General features: G+C 41.9%; 1 protein-coding gene across 2 annotated transcripts in view; it reads right to left on the bottom strand.

Annotated features, from left to right (window-relative positions):
* The window catches only part of epas1b (endothelial PAS domain protein 1b), a 41,247-nt gene extending 25,723 nt beyond the window's left edge, over positions 1 to 15,524 (bottom strand). For both annotated transcript variants that reach the window (XM_061087209.1, XM_061087210.1), the window contains exon 1: positions 15,175 to 15,524. In XM_061087209.1, the coding sequence (XP_060943192.1) occupies positions 15,175 to 15,200 (26 nt within the window). In that variant the 5' untranslated portion in view covers positions 15,201 to 15,524. The remainder of the gene's footprint in view (positions 1 to 15,174) is intronic.
* Between the last annotated feature and the right edge of the window lie 1,302 nt (positions 15,525 to 16,826).

Genomic DNA, 16,826 nt, shown 5'->3' with positions numbered 1-16,826 from the left:
TCTCTCTGAGGTGAGTGGGTTTATCACCAGAGGATCACGTCTGCATCAGACCTGCATCATGCACCAGAAGCAAAACACAACCCAGAGCAACAGGAGAAGAAGGTTTCTGCAGGAAAAGTGAAGCTGCAGGGAAAAGATCAGCTCTGTGGCTCAGACCTGAAAACCACAGACCTGATGAATCACTGAGCTGAAGTCATCAAGCTCGAACCTCCACAGACACCTGACGTCCCATTTCTTACGTCTGCGGTCGTTTCCGTTTGTTCTTACATTGCAAACATTGTGTGCAGGTACGAGGATGTTGTAACCTTAGCGGAGGTGGACGGCAAAAACTTGTTAACAAGAAGTTTCGGTGTGGAAACAAAACAGAAAAGGAACGACATGGCAAAATCTTCTGTCTCACACTGGTGATGGTTCAGTTTCGATCTCGACCTCAGAGAAACAAACATATGCATAAATGCACAATGAGGAGAAGATGCTCGACAATTAAGAGTCGGGGCAACAGAAGCACCATTATCTCATCTTATCCAGAGGGCGTTTCATCAGTGATTTAAACTCATTAACCTCGACTGACGCTCACTAAAAACTGACGAGCCAGCAGATGATCAAGTCAACTGGAACAACTCAACCATCTCCTAGGTATGTGTGTGTGTGTGTGTGTGTGCTTACAGTGCCAGTCTTTGATTGTCTGGGGCCATTGTTGCCTCAGGTCGCCTCAGACGGTTTCAGGATGCGAGACAATGGGAGTCCCGGCGCTTCTCCAGGGCACGGAGCCCTGTGATGCACTCGCTGAACCCTCCGTCACATTCACACGCACAAAATCCACCGAACTGAGAGGTTTTCAACTCGTGAGTCCATCGGCTCATTGTCTGTTTTCAGGACAAACACTGGAAGGAAAGCCGTCAATAATTTTCTAGTAGCTGAAATTATGTTTTATTATGAAATGTCTGCGACTTGACTTAAAATCTGGGCATTTTTCCCTGTTTGGAATGTGACAGTTTTGATATCTTTCCACTCATCTGATATATAAAGTCTTTATGTTTTTGCCGTAAAAACTAATGTAACAGTTTGAAGTAAAGGAGTAAACCATCATTTTTGAAAAATATGCTTGTTTCCAAATGTATCTTTGATGGTAATGACAGTGACAGAGAGTTTTACAGCATTGACACGTTATATTTTAACATCTCTCTTTACATCTCAAATATCTCTTCTCTCCCTGCAAACATTTCAATGAAACCTCAGACGTCTCAAGGTTTTTTTTAATCTGTGTTCCGTCAAATGACCCAACGCCACATAGCTCAGCAAACCCTGTGACGTAGTCAGTTCCAGATTGATTTATTGATATGATCAAAATAAAAACTGATTGTTAAGGAGCAGTTTCTCTCACGGTAGCTGAAGGAGCTTGTGGACGTGCGTCACACGTGTGTCAGGTGTTAACATTTCCCCAAAGAAACATGATCTCACATGGTCTAATTTCACCGTATGATCCACAGAATTTAAAATGATCCAACAATTCTGTTCGAAATTAAAAAATGTGATTTTAAACGTGTGTTTTTAAATGTGTGTTTTTACTGCTCTATGCCTCTTCATTCTGATAATAACTGTACGCGAGTTAGTTAACAGCTGCATCTCAACCTGCTTCAACAGTGAAACAAGAGTAAACTGCTGATCAGCATTTTAACTAATATTACAAAATAAGAACAATGCATCACTCGCAGAGACATTTTTTCTGCAGAGGTATCTTTGTTTTTCATATTTTCTGACGATGCATCTGCAGGTTTACTTCAGTTAGAGTTTAGCTGTCGGACTTTAACATGTAACTGTACGTTTCACATTTATTAATATGTTGTTGTTCTTGTGAGAGAGCAAGAGAGTGACTGTGTGACAGACAAAACATACCTGACATTCTGAAACCTCTGTGTCAGAAGTAACGCAGTCACTCTAAACCACAGAGACTTACACACACACACACACACACACACACACACACACACACACGCACACACACACACACACACACACATACACACACAGACACACCTTCACAAACACAGCATAGGGAGCAGTGTGAACTCAACGGTTAAACGTTGTGGTGAGAACTGAATGTTTCCGTTTTCTCGCCTCGACATTAAAAACTAAAAATGATTGATCACCATCGACACGTAACTCTATGACACACACACACACACACACACAAATAAAAGCCAGAGTGAATAAATCAATTATAAATGTTATTGAAGTTAAGGAGCAGAATAGTGAGGACGACACGTCTATTTGTGATCTTTGTAAAGTCAAACGAGCAAAACTATTTAGTTTCTATATTTGCTTTCTCTTAATTGTCTAATTTTCTAAAGAAATAATTTAAAGGAAAAACGCTTGACTCTTCCTTTTCTGTTCAACAGCGAAGGCGTCGGACATCAACCTGCCGCCCTCGACGCCTCCTCATTCTGTCGCTCTCTACGGCCCCTCACAGCGTTTTCCAATCACTTCTCTCTCTGTGATTAACTCGTCAGTCGGCGGCTGCACACGGAGCCGGGGGGGGGGGGGGGGGGAATCTGAACGAAGCAAACAGAAACGATAAGGCGAGGACGGAGCTGCTGCTCTGGGCTGTCTGCTGCGGTCCCTGCTCGCAGTAATGAGACAGTTAACACAGTTTCCCTCCAGCGCCGCACAAAGCTGCATCTGTTCCCTGAGACCTGAGGAGATCAAGTGTGTGTTGTTCAGGATTATCAGGAACCGCATCAGCGCTGATGTAGTAATGAGAGAAAATGAGCCTCGTGTGCTTCCATCACTGTGAGGTGCTCCTTTAAAATAAAACTGTTTACTTCTGCTTGTGTCTCTTATACTAAGAAGTATAACAAGCACATGTGCCAACGTTGAGCATAAATGAAGCCTTAGGCAGACATGTTATTAGGTAAAGGTATTATCGTGTAAATATGAATGTAAGTAAAGTTCAAATCACATTAACCGTGCAGACTAAGAGAAGTGGGGATGATTCTCACAAAAAAAGAACAAGAACAAGAACAGTTGAAATGTTAACATCAGAATCAAAAATAAAAAAGGTTCGATACAATAATAACACACCTCTGTTTTACATTTCAAGGTTTGAACTGTCACAATAATTTAACTGTACTTTACTTTCTACTTTATTGGTCTGACAGTGAATCAAACTCTCATGCAGACACACACACACACACACACACACACACACACACACACACACACACACACACACACACACACACACACACACACACACACACACACACACACACACACACACACACACACACACACACACACACACACACACACACACACGTGATTGCTGTGATAACAGGCCAAGAGTTGCTTAGCTTATAGGAAACAGATCCTGTAACCAGAGCTGTGTCAGGCTGTGTGTGTGTGTGTGTGTGTATGTGTGTGTGTGTGTGTGTGTGTGTGTGTGTGTCTATGTGTGTGTGTGTAGGACAGATCCCAGGTACTGTAAATTCACATAAGATCTCCATGGATCACTTTGCGTTTCTCTCTCTCTCTCTTGTCCTTTCCATCGCTCTCGGCGACTTCAGATTTGACAAATTTCCTGATGTTGACTGAAGCGTGTGAATGCACCTTCACCTGGAGGACGATCAGTATCTGTGTGTCTCACAGAGGTCAGGGACATGTTCAGCTGACGGAAGCACAAACACTGGAAGGTGGAGCTTATGACGTTGACAAAGACAAAAATAACGATTCCACAACTTTTCTGTTTTCATGCCTTTTGCTGAATAATGTGAAAGTTCAAGTGGAATTAAAGGATCATGTCCCATTGTACAAAACAGAGTAAGACGCCCACATGTTCAACAAGACAGTTTTGTTCTGCTGTTATTCTTCCACCTGTTGTTTCAAGTGATGGCTTCATGTGTTTGTTCCATTGTTTCATTTGATCTGGTTCGTTTTGCTTTCACGTTTCACGTAATTTAGGGACTAAAGTATTCTGTCTGACATGCGTAAGTCCTGTCGTCATCACATATGTGGGCGGCGTCTACCAGTACTTGACTCTGATTGGTATTACTCCCAGCATCAGCACCTTCAGGTGCAGTACTCCACAGTACTACAGTACTACAGTACTACAGTACTCCAAACTAGTTCAAATGCACCAAATGAACGTCCTAGTGGTGAAAAACATTAGATCGTCGAAGGTGAAGACTGCAGCTGCTTCCTGTTCTTTTTCTTCTTATATTGTTTAATGACGTCTCTACTTCCTGTGATTGGTGTAAAAGTCCAAACTATCCAAAAACATGTTTTCACGCTGGAAACCAATAGAAACATGGTTCAGTCTGATCCAGACCCAGAACACCTCTTCTCTTCTGACTAAATGTTGGTCTGGATATTTAGGTTCCGACTAATCTGAAAGTCTGAAGGTTTAACGTCAGTGAAAAGTATTAATAACAGAAATCAAATGTCATCCTGAATAAAAACTGTATTTGAGGTTTACATCAGCAATAAGAAGGAGATAAAAACCTGTGTCAATTAAAAACGGTAGGACTGCTCCCTTAATTTTTTTTTCATAATTTTCATTTATTTTTAACTCTGAATAAAAGATGATATTTTCCTTTATTGAGAGGGTCAAGGGTTAGAAAAGGCCAAACGAGCTGCCCACACCCTAAATATACACACACACACACACACACACACACACACACACACACACACACACACACACACACACACACACACACACACACACACACACACACACACACACACACACACCTTTCCTTGCTTACAGTGGGTCTTCCTGTACTTGTGGCGCCTGGCCGAAACACAAACACTGAGCAACAATACAACACTGGCTAATCTGTGATCCTGAGGAACATAGAGTTCTGGAAACACAGCCAAACACACACACACAGACACACACACACACACACACACACACACACACACACACACACACACACACAGACACACACAAACACACAGCCAAACAAACAGCTATCCCAGACAGGGGCCCCCGACTTCAGCTCAATCAGGGGAAGAATGATGTGGGAGATTGCTGATGATTCTGATAGTCCATAAAAGAGAGGCACACACACACACACACACACACACACACACACACACACACACACACACACACACACTCACAAACACACACACACACACACACACACACTCACACACACCCACGCACACACACACATTCTGGCACAAACAAACACATCCGCCCACGCCACCTTGATGGTCGGGATAGACTGGCTCTGATTGAAGAGAGGCACAGAGGAGATGTAGAGAGAGAGAGAGAGAGAGAGAGAGAGAGAGAGAGAGAGAGAGAGAGAGAGAGAGAGAGAGAGAGAGAGAGAGACCACAGGTGGTGATAGCCGGTAACCTCCCTCAGAATATCAAACACGCTGCACAGGCCAGATTTACCTGAGTCGTAAATCAAATCACATACAGAACATTTATAGAAGTCGTGGTTGGACTGGGACAATAATCCAGGGCGTGAATTTGAAACCTTTCCAAAACAAAGCATCAAACCCCTAATTCTTTAGGTTAACACTATTTATTAATGTGGAGGTTACCATACTAGTAAACAAGTAGAAACCATTACTCACTGTCCTCTGACATCTTTTCAAGAATGTTCTTCTCTTTTGCCACAACCAAAAACAGTGAAAATATGATATTTCCAAGGGCTTTTACTTTGAAATTCCACATCAGATTATAATATTGCTGATCAAGTGAACAGTTCAAGGCCAAAAAGACCATCAGGCCACCAGGAGTTGTCCCGGAGCTCCTGACAGTAAGTAGAGAACACAGGGAACATGTGTAAGAGTCAAAAAATGTCTCTTTTACAAGTCTTGAGTTTGTCTTTCACATATGAAGAACGCACCCTTTTAATTTGAAACATCTCCATGAGGAGGGTCTGCATGTGAAAGCAGAGGGACGCCCAGTTTCATTCTGTTCTGGTGATTGAGGATGAAGTTGGAGATGTGATAACAGAGAGAGGAGGAGAAAACAGCCTTTCATCAGTTTTCATGTCCTGAAATGAAAACTGAAAAGAGGAATGACCGAGTGTAATCTGTAGAAAACGGATTAGTGAGACTTAAAGAGAAAGGAATGCGAGTCTCCGACTGTTGTTCACTTCCTCGGCTTCTCATTTAGAAGTTTACAGGTTTACAGATTTCCCTTTGCAATGAAGCCCGAGTTTGTGTGTTTAACATTTACTTGTTATTATATATTTTAAAGAGATTGTAATGTTTATTTATATTGTTCTCATTGGAAACTATAGTGACCAAATATGAAACATTAAAACATGTTGCTTTCTAAATGATCTGATGAATCTTGGGTCATTTTTCTAAGGGTTGACAACTTGAAACAAGTCAAGCAAAAATATTCAAATCAAAAAAATGAACACATCTGAAAAGTGTCTGTACTGTTGTGTCAAGTCTTTACAGACTCAGCTCTGTTGTACAGGTCAGGTTTTATTGTTATTCCCTTTTCAATGCAAATTGTTGCAAAGAAAAATTAACACTGTTTTTCTTAAGTTTATGTATTTTTTCCCTTTATGTAGGAAAAGAAAGACTACCCACTTTTTTACATGCCCATCAAATATCAAATAATGATGGGCAGTAATTGACTATTTATGTCAATAACTTCTGAAGATAAATTAATTAAACTTGAAGTTTTACTCCACCCTGAGGTCATACTGGGATTCTTGTGATTGCTTATAGGTTTAAACAGTAGCAGGCAGGTGGTGGAGGCCATGTTCAGTCCCACAAACAGTAAACCCACATGGAAACGCTGCGTGACTCAAGGTTCAAGGTTGATCTGCAGCCAGAGTTCACATCCAACAAACACACACGACATCGACCGTGACGACAACAAACTAAAAACACCAGAAACAAAGAGCTGTTTCCAGCAAGGACCTGGAAGCTCTGAAAAGTCTGTTAACCCTTTCACAAGTCGTGGGGAGACGTTCCAGATCAACACTTGTGAAACTGAACAAACGCCCTCTCTCCAGCCTCCATGTTGAGGGGTGAGACCTCCCTGAGGAGGGTGAGACAGAGGGGGGGGGGAGTCCTGGAGCCCGGCCAGGTGACACACAGACGATCGTGGCCATTTTGGTAGCAGAGGAAGTAAAAGAACGGGAGCTGGCGGACGGGAAATAGGAAATGGCAAGGAGACAGAGTTCTGCCGGAGGAGAGAGAGGGGAACGTACAGGTCTGGAGGAGCAGGGGAGGCATGGAGCACGAGGGGGGGGGGGGGGGGGTGGCGGGGGGGTGCAACGGCAACAAAGTGAGCGAGCGGAGGCAAACAGAGCGACGGGGGGTCCGGGGTAAACGTGAGAGAATGTCATACGCACAAAAAGACAGAGAAGAATAAAAAATAAAAAGACGGACAGAAACAACGTTGAAGAAAAGGGGTTGAGAATGGAAGAGATAAAAATAATAGACCCCCCCCCCCCCCCATGGGTTCCCCTCACTGAGCAGGGGCTTCTGGGAAACAACCATGGTACCCAGGTTGACACCGAAATAGTTTGAAAGCAGAATATAAAGTTTGATTCCTGCTGTTAGAGCCACTGAGTAGACCACCTTTGATAACGAAGGGAAACTTTCCAAGAATCTTTTTCTCACACGTGTCGTTAATTTTCCTTCGGCCACGAATTACATGTGAGATATTATGTCAACGGTAAAAATCCCAAAACAACCGTCGTCATATCTGAATATTTCTGTTATTAGGATCATTATATAAAACAAACTAATCAAAACAAATCTGTTTTTTATCCATTTATTGTTACTTTAGCAAACGTTGTATTACATTGGCAAACAAATTATTTTACACAAAAAGAGACTGTGGGAAACCTCTCATTTATTATCTTTGGCAACTTCCTTTGCTTTTTTTTTTTTTTTTTTTTAAAGATGCCAGTGTTTTAAAAGTGTAAAACTTTAACATGTATCCAACAGCTCAGCTCAAACTTTTCTTATCAGAACATTTGTATGGGAACAGATTCTTGTGATTCAATGAACATTAGCTTGAGCTTTAAAAACGTCAAGTGGCTCCTTTACCTATCGGAGGGAAACAATCCCATTAAACCACAAGAGCCACACAGCTGGAAAACAGACAAACATCGGTATCTCTATCTTATAATAACCCACAGCCTCCCTCCCTCTCTTACTTTTCTCTCTCTCTCTCTCTCTCTTTCCAGTCAATCCCTAACTCCCTCTACACCCTTTCATCTCTTCTTTGTCTCTATTGTCTCCGTCTGTTTCTCTGAATAAAGAGATTTAAACACAGACAAGAGGAATCTCGTTTGATTTGAAAGAAGTGACTCAATCAGAAGATTTGTTTAATTTCCACTTGATTCCAGAGAGTTCAGCTCAGGTGCAGGTATCATTAGGTCTGTTACAGATGATTCTTATCAAACCAGCATCAGCGCTCTGTGCCGATGACGACTTCCAAACAAACCCATTAGTGAGAGAACGCTGAGGCGGAGACTCAAGGGTCACAAAACTTTGATCCTCGGCTCGAACAACTTCAGCGACAGGCGTGGACTCACTCAGACATTCTCCAGACATTTCACTGAAGGGCTGAAGGCAACGTTCCAGAAAATGTCCAGAGCAACTGACTCAAGACATTTGTGTTCTCACATACAGAACCTCCAGAACATTCAGGAACATGTTTGGATTCAGTTCACGTTTGAAAACTTTTGCGTTTGAGCTTTAGACTTTAAAAACTTCCTGTAGGAAGAGCTGCATATTTCCTGCAGATAACCTGATATAGTTTGTTAGTTAGTTAATGGAGAAACACATCTGTACATAACCTATTCATATATGTTTTATTATCATTATTATACTGAACTGTTGCATGCATTTTAATAGATCACTACTTTTATAGTGTTATTTGATTATTGAGAAGCACTGTGCAACTTTGTGAAAGGAGTTTAACTAAATAAACTTTACTCACTAAACTTTAAGTCGTCTTTTAAAGTGCAAACACTTGAGAACTGAAGGACACTAACTGAGATTAAAGCTTCTTAATCACCTCTAATAACTCTTCTCCTCTGTCTACATGAGGAGGCAGTTAATCCGCTCTGAGCTGCCCTGTATTTTCTGGACGTCTCTCTCTCCCCATCTCTCCTCACATTCTTCCCGGGGGCAGGTTGGGCGACCGCTGTAAGTGGCGTGATGTTTGGGTAGAGCCAGGGAGGCCGGGTGGGGGGGGTGGGGGGTGGGGGGGGGTTGGCTCACAAAGGAGGCACGGAGGCTCTGAGCCAACCAGGCCCTGGTCCCAGAGCCCGACAGGCCCGTCAGGACCCGAGCAAAGCAGCTTCTCCTGAGCTTTACTCGTCTGTCTTCACATGTCTCGTCCGTCCACGTCCCCTCCATTATCTCTCTGTCGTGTTTAACAACTCCCCGTCCTCCCTGCTGCTCTCCCTCTCTTGTTTTTGGCAGCCCTCTCTCCTCCCCTCTCTTACCATGAGCTTGCACAAAACATCCGGACACAAAAGGTGCAGCGACGGCTCCTAATGAGCAGCCAACCACAGAATAAGAAGCCAAAGCTTTAAACTCATCTGTCAACATTCAGCACCACACAGGAAACAGCCAATCACACACCTCGTTATGGAAGAAGAGCAAAAGCAGGTAAATGACTGAGTGAGATTTAAAAGCCACAAAGCCACAAAGACTGTAATCTACAATCATTACTCAACTGATGCTTCAATTATATATCTTTCAGACGAGCACTGAATCCAGACATGTTCCTGAAATGTTCTAGAGGTTCTGTGTGTGAGAAGAAATGTCAGAGTCAGTTGCTCTGGACATTTTCTGGAACTTTCCCTGCAGCGGAAAAAAAATTCTGGAGAAGATGTGTGATTGAAGCAGGAACATTTCTGGAAACTTCCCAGTGAGCGAGTGGACGTGTTGATGAGGTTTCTAACACGTGATGGACGTGAAACTGCAACAATACAAAGATCTCAGGACGAAGAAGAGGAGGAGCCGTACACGTAGAAGACGAAGACGTCATCTTGGAAAGACGAGGAGATTCCAGAGCTTTTCTGCTGCTTCTTCACATGTGAAACACAAACTCCAGAAAATGCCCAGACACTATTTTCGGGACATTTCCCAGAGTTCATGTCTGAAAACAGTTTTACTTTACTGATACAGTAGATGTCAAAGAGACGTTACAATATGTCAGACAATGTTATACGTGTGTAGTTTGATCAACGTCTGAGGTTAAATCGTTGTATATTTATAGAATTAAAATGAATGTATTCGTGTTATTATTCCACGAGCGGATACTGTGACTGAATAAACTGTTACACATCCACCTGCTGTGATAATGGCGAGAGGCCTGAAGACGAGCGGATCAATCTCTCCACGGCCGAGTCGTCTAAACGCGTCTGGCAGCCGCTCTGGACTCTGACCTTTGGACATTGTTTCCAGAGGAATCACACGATGAAAGAAGCAAGAGGCCTTCGACTCTAGACCTCGACTTATTTCTGCTGCGGGTCGGCCAGGATGCAGAAATAAAGCGTGACTGCGTGTCGTGTGGTGACGGGGCGTGGCAGTTCTTCAACGTTGAATGCAATTCGAAATCCAGCTCCAACATCTGGAATGTGAGGATTTTATGGTCGTTCATAGTCGACAAAAGTTAACTGATATTTTTTAGTTTTATACGTAAGACAAAGCAAGAAATTCAAAGTGATTTTCCCGCATTTTCTGACCTCATATCTGCCAAATGATTATTGGAATGATTCATTGAATCTATTGTTTCAATAGCAGCCTATGAAAAATAGGATGATTTGCACGTTTTGTTTGTGAAGTGTGGCCTCGGAAAAATCCATAATAAAGTCCAATGTGTCCTCATAGTGAAAATAAAGTGATATAACGTATGAAATTATTTGCATGAGCACATGTCATATGTACGGAGGCTTTAAAGAGCACACAAGTGTTTTTGTATCTCGTGTGTCACGTAACATTTCGCTGAGACAAATATCCACGACAGGAATCGCGTCCAAAACTAAAACCGAAAGCAAAGTTGTAAATCTCTTTCATTCTGTGCTGGCGCCGGCAGTAAGTGGACACTTGCATCTAAACATTCCAGCTCGCACATCCTCCCTCGTCAACCTGAGTTAGATTAATGAAACCCGTCTGAAACGTGGCGCTTTTTAAATAAACACACAACCTCATGAATCACACAACTTATCAGCACAGTTATGACTTCCAGGCAGCGACAATGTAATACAAACACTGACGGAGGGAAACACACAGCACAACCACACGGAGACACACACTTAAACACACACAGATCACAGGGACAATTTTCCTCCTGCAGGCCTCCGTCTCTTAAAATGTCCGACAGCTCTCGGCCTGAAGGAGACGCTGCTGAACTCGTCTCCTAGACTTGTCTCCTAGACTCGTCTCCTAACGTAATTCTCCTCGACTCGCTCTCATCCCTAATGGCGGCGAGCACAGTCGTCTGCTCCGAGTCAGACGCTGATCCGATAGAGTCTGTTGGCGAGGAGCGAGTCACAGGGTTTGACTGGATCGAGACCAGAAGGCGTCAGAGAAAATTCATCTCTGCTGAGTGAAGTCAATTCTCTCCTCCTCGTGGTGTGAACGATTATTTTCCTCTCATCTGAATTAAAACTTAAAATGTGTCTTTTAATAAAAATGGATGAAGAGTTTTCCACGGGTGACATGAGAAGATTTAACTTCCTCTTCTTTTGTCGATAAATTGACGATTATCACAAATGCTTCAGGTGTTTCTTCGTTTTTCAACTTCCAAACAAAACATCAGGCGTAAAACCTGTCACTCAACATTTTGTTGACCATATAACAATTGAGTTATTTTTAATGCTAATATTTGTTTTGTAGTTTATTCATATATCTTTGATCACCTGGACACTAAAACCAGCTCACATAGCTCTACTTTACTTTCTATAATGAAAATAATAATAATATATTTTGTCTATATAGCACAATTCAAGCTTAAGCACAAAGTGTAAAATGAAATTTAAATAAAAAACATCCCTTGAAGGACAAACAGATTTCAATCAGAGAAAATTAATCAAACAATTAAACTGTCGCTGGCACAAACTGAGACAAATCTGAACCAATGAGGAATCAAAGATAAGGCCATGACATCATCAATTACTGTTATAGATAGATATAGATACAAATATATACCAGTAAGAAAAAAAGGTCCAACAAACAAGTGATCTTAAATAACTAATATTCAAAAATAAATAAACGACGTCCAAAAAGTTGAAAAAATAATTGAATTCTTAACAAGTTGGAATATTCCAGCTTTCATCAGAAACAGCTAAATCAGCAAATCAAAATCATGACTCAGCGAGAGCAGACAAATGAAATTAAAGCAAACAAAGCATTTAAACTTGATGTTTGTCTTTGTGGATCATTTCTCAATTATTAGTTCTTACCAATGAATAATCGCTGCATATATCTTATAAATAATCTGTATTAACACGTCAAGCAAGTAGCCAGAGCAGTAAAAGTAGGAAGGAAAAAGTTTTTCTTTGTGTGTGCTGCAAATTAAATAAAATCAACTGTTTTTATAACAGTCAATATTTATCATTCTGTGTTGACGAGGTTGATTATTGGGAAATTACAAGTCCAACAATCCCCTTCTGCAAATTATGCCCGAACAAATAACAATCAGACGACAGGGCGCCAGCGGTTGTGATGTCATTTGAAAGGGGAAACACACACACACACACACACAGACACACACACAGACACATTAGACAATTGTTAATGTCGGCAATTAGCCTCCAATTAAGCAGCATCAGATGTGGGAGAACTCCAAGTGGTGATCAGACGTCTGTTGTCTCGGAGCAGAACGAGGAGCTACAGGTACAACAAGACACCGGCCTACTGTCTGACGCTGACTGAGGAGGGGGGGGGGGGGGGGGGAGACTTCTCTTAAAAAGCAAGTTAACAGGTCGAGAACTCAGATTCTGTCCTTAAAATGTCACTTAAATGGAAAAACAGGCAATATTTCAAAGTTGATGCCTACTTAAAATACCACGTGGTCATTCAAACCAGATGTTTTCTATTGTGCAACACTTTGTTCTTTGTGTTGCAAAGTGATCTGATCAGTGGCGGTTCGTCATACAGGGCGCTGGGGCGCCGCCCACCCTACAATTTTGAGATGAAAAAAAAAAAAAAAAAAAAAAAAAAAAAAAGACATGTCAAAAAACATTATATATCAAATAATTTAATAAGAAATGTACTGTTTTAAAGCGTTAAATGTGTGCCGGAGACCGTAAACCCCTGTCAAAACCACTTAATATATTATATTTGGTAATATATTTGCCATTCATTATCACTGAGAGAGAAGCCACTCCTCCCTGTGGGCGCCGGGCAAGTGGAAGTCTATGGAAGCCAACAAAAGGGGCAGGAACATTTGAGCAAGGACAGTTTCTCAATGGCGGATGACAGAGCCATGGGCGCACTTCACTTGCGCCTACAGCCAATGAAAGGGTTTCTTATACATCATGCTGACAGGACTGTCCAATCAGAGACCTTATCACTGATCTACAGGAGCTGCATAGTTAGCAGATACTTTTAATCTGCACGGAGGTGCAGCTCCGGTCCCGGAGCACTGAGTGAGACAGGTAGAGGACAGACAGTGGACAGATAGAAGCATTGTTGTTTACTGTGTCGTGTGTGTAGTTTTATCGATCAGTAATAATCAGCTGAAATTTTTAACCACATGTTAACGTGCATGGGGACGTGCTCCTCCGGGACCGTCCCCGGGGACGTCCCGGTCTCGGTCCCCGGGGACTGGAGCACCTCCCGGAGCACCGGAGCACCTCCCCGGGGACCGGGACCGGACCGGGTCCCGGACCGGACCGGACCGGAGGTCCCCGGAGCGGACCGGAGGTCCCCGGAGCACCCCGGAGTTTTTTTTTTCTCATTGCGGTGGGCTATTTAAACCGCGCCGCCCAAGTGCGCCCCCCCCCAAAAAAAATGTCACCAGCCGCCACTGGATCTGATGTATATTTATCATTATTCAGTTGAACATCTCGAGCTCTGAAGTCGACCAATCTCATGCTTCTGAGATATGGGCTCAAAAACAGAGGTGACCGGGCCTCAGCATCGGCTGTGTCTAATTTCTGGAACAGTTTCACTCTTCATATCAGTTTAAAAGTTTTAAACATTGCTCTAAAATCCACTTCTTCTCACTGACGCTCAGTTGCATTGAGTCCGGACCCTGATTTAATCTGTAAACGTGCAATAATCTGAATCTCAAATTTCATAATGTTTATTTACTTTTGTATTTATTCAGTTTCTCTGTATATTTGATGTCTTTTTAAAGCCCGTTCATCACTTTGGTCTCTGTGGTTGTTTGAAACCTGCTTCATAAATAAACTCTGACTGGAAGAAACATGTAGAAACTAATTTAAGTGTTGAGTGTTTTATGCCACAACTGATTTACACTGTAAATACACAAAAATATAATCTTTATTGACTTTTTAAAGTGAGGAGAGGGTTTGTTTTAAAGTACAGTAACTATTGAGCATATTTTGGGGGATTTTTATATAAATAAGAAATTATTTTTATGAGGCCGCAGCAAACACAAACTTTAATAACCTTTAATTAACTATGTATGATGTTTAATTACTTTTTCTTCTGCTATATTTTTCACATCTTTTTATGCTTGTTCAGCACTTTCCTCGCTGTGGTTGTTTTAAACCTGCTCTATAAATAAACTCTGACAAACACAAGTAGAAGAAAAGTGTTGTGTGCTTTTTGTAACAACTGATCTACACTGTTAATACACACAAATACTCCCATATCTTGGATTTATCACGGAGGAGAGGGTTTATTTGAAATACAGAAGTTCAGTGTCAATTTCTAAAGTCATAACTCACAATGACTTAACACTGGGACTTGTTTATTTGGACTTTTCACTCAGTGGAACATATTTTTTAAGCTTTTTTGAGCTAATTATTGTAAAAACTGTCCAAAACCTGCAGCCAAAGAAAAGCTCCTCTCATGCACAGACTCAATCATCACTTACCTTCGTGCATGAGGCTGATCCGAAAAAAACACATTAGGTTTGACACAAGGCTTCGGTCCCAAGCTGCAGCAACATGTTGAGCTCCTGTCAGATGAATTATGTCTGAGCTGCAGAATAAAGAATAAAGAATAAAGAATAAAGTCTCACCTCTTCTTCTCTCTGTCTCCAGTCATGTTTCCTTCTCTGCACAAATCAATGGTTTAATCCCCGCGATGGTTTAGTCCAACTTCAGAGTCCCAGTAATGAAACTCAGAGACAGCGGGTAAGTCCACAGAGTCAGGCCGGCTGAAGAGGCTACAGGACCGGGCTGCTGCTGCCGCTGCTCGCCGGTGCTCCGGAGCTCCTGAAGCCGGTGGTCGAGGGGGGCTTCGAGGAGGGGGGGGGGGTACAGTCTCAGAACACTGCCGAGGATTGTCCCGCCTCTGTCCCGCAGACACACACACGAGTGTCCGCTTGGAGCTCAACTTGTCAAGAGACTGAAACTTACGTGAGATCAGTTCGTTCTTTGACCTGAAGATCAGATGATTCACACGCACGCGCAGGCCCCGCCCATTGGCTGGAGGCTCCGAGGGGCACGCCTCCGTATCCGCCCCCTGCTCCACCCCCTGTCCCATCAAGAGTCCAACCCCGCCCCCACCTGTCTGACCCTGAGACAGGTGAGGACCAAGGAGACAAGGAAACACAGGTGAGGACACACAGGGAAGGACAGAGGGGAGAGGGGACAGGAGACATAGGTAACACAGGTTAGGACACACAGGTGAGGAGACAGGAGACATAGGAGGCAGGTGAGGAGACACAGGTGAGGACACAGGAGACAAATAACAACCTGTATTTCAATCACATATTTCACATGTATACGTATAAACATGTATGTAATATGTACAGTATATATTGTCAAATATATACTTTTTTATTTTTACATACTTTTTATGTTTTATATTAAATTGAATTTTCCCTATGTGGATCAATAAATATAATTTACCTCACATCCATATTAAGCTTCTCTTTACATTGGACACATTCAATAAAAATATGGATTTATGGATTTATTGTAAACATACATAAAAAAGCTGTATTTAAATCCCATTTAAAGCAATTATCTATATATTATTGTATTGTTAACTGTATATATTGTTAATTTGCTGTTTGTGACAAATTAATTTGACATTATCTCATCTTAACTTACCTTATCTTATCATATATCATCCTAAATTATCTTATCTTATCTAAAGTGTCCTTCCACTTCACAGATTTAAAGGATTTTTCCACTGCGAACTTGTTTTTGAGACGCTCATTATTTGTCTTTAAGATCTTCAGATGCAGAAGCAGGTGATGTTGTAAATCATCTTAATGTGTCTTAACGATTACGTCATTAAAGTCATTCATCACAAGCTCATTAAATTCACGACGACAGGACTCAGACAACACCCTGATGTTTGAGAAGCTATAAAACAGAGTGACATTTGCAGAGTGTCACATGAATTAATTGATCTTGTGTGTTTACTGTAAACATGTCGCCGGAGCCAGCAACGCGACAAAGAGCTTTCTGTGTTGTTCCTGCTTCACTGAGGATGAGGAGAAGACGACTCAACGATTCACGGACCAGTCAAATGATGAGTTCATGAAACTTTTGAATTCAGAGACACAATCATCACGAGGGGATTTTAAAGTCACTACCATCTCAGAAAATGACATTATACAGTGTAAAACCATCATTTTTGCGACCAATCCGATTAGAGACAATATCTACATCTTATTTAGATTAAACCAAATGATTCCTATGTTATATAATCTACACA

This window comes from Limanda limanda, chromosome 15, assembly GCF_963576545.1.
Source record: "Limanda limanda chromosome 15, fLimLim1.1, whole genome shotgun sequence".
Taxonomy (NCBI): Eukaryota; Metazoa; Chordata; class Actinopteri; order Pleuronectiformes; family Pleuronectidae; genus Limanda; species Limanda limanda.
Note: the sequence above shows the minus strand (reverse complement) of the source record. Positions and strands in the feature narration are given on the sequence as shown.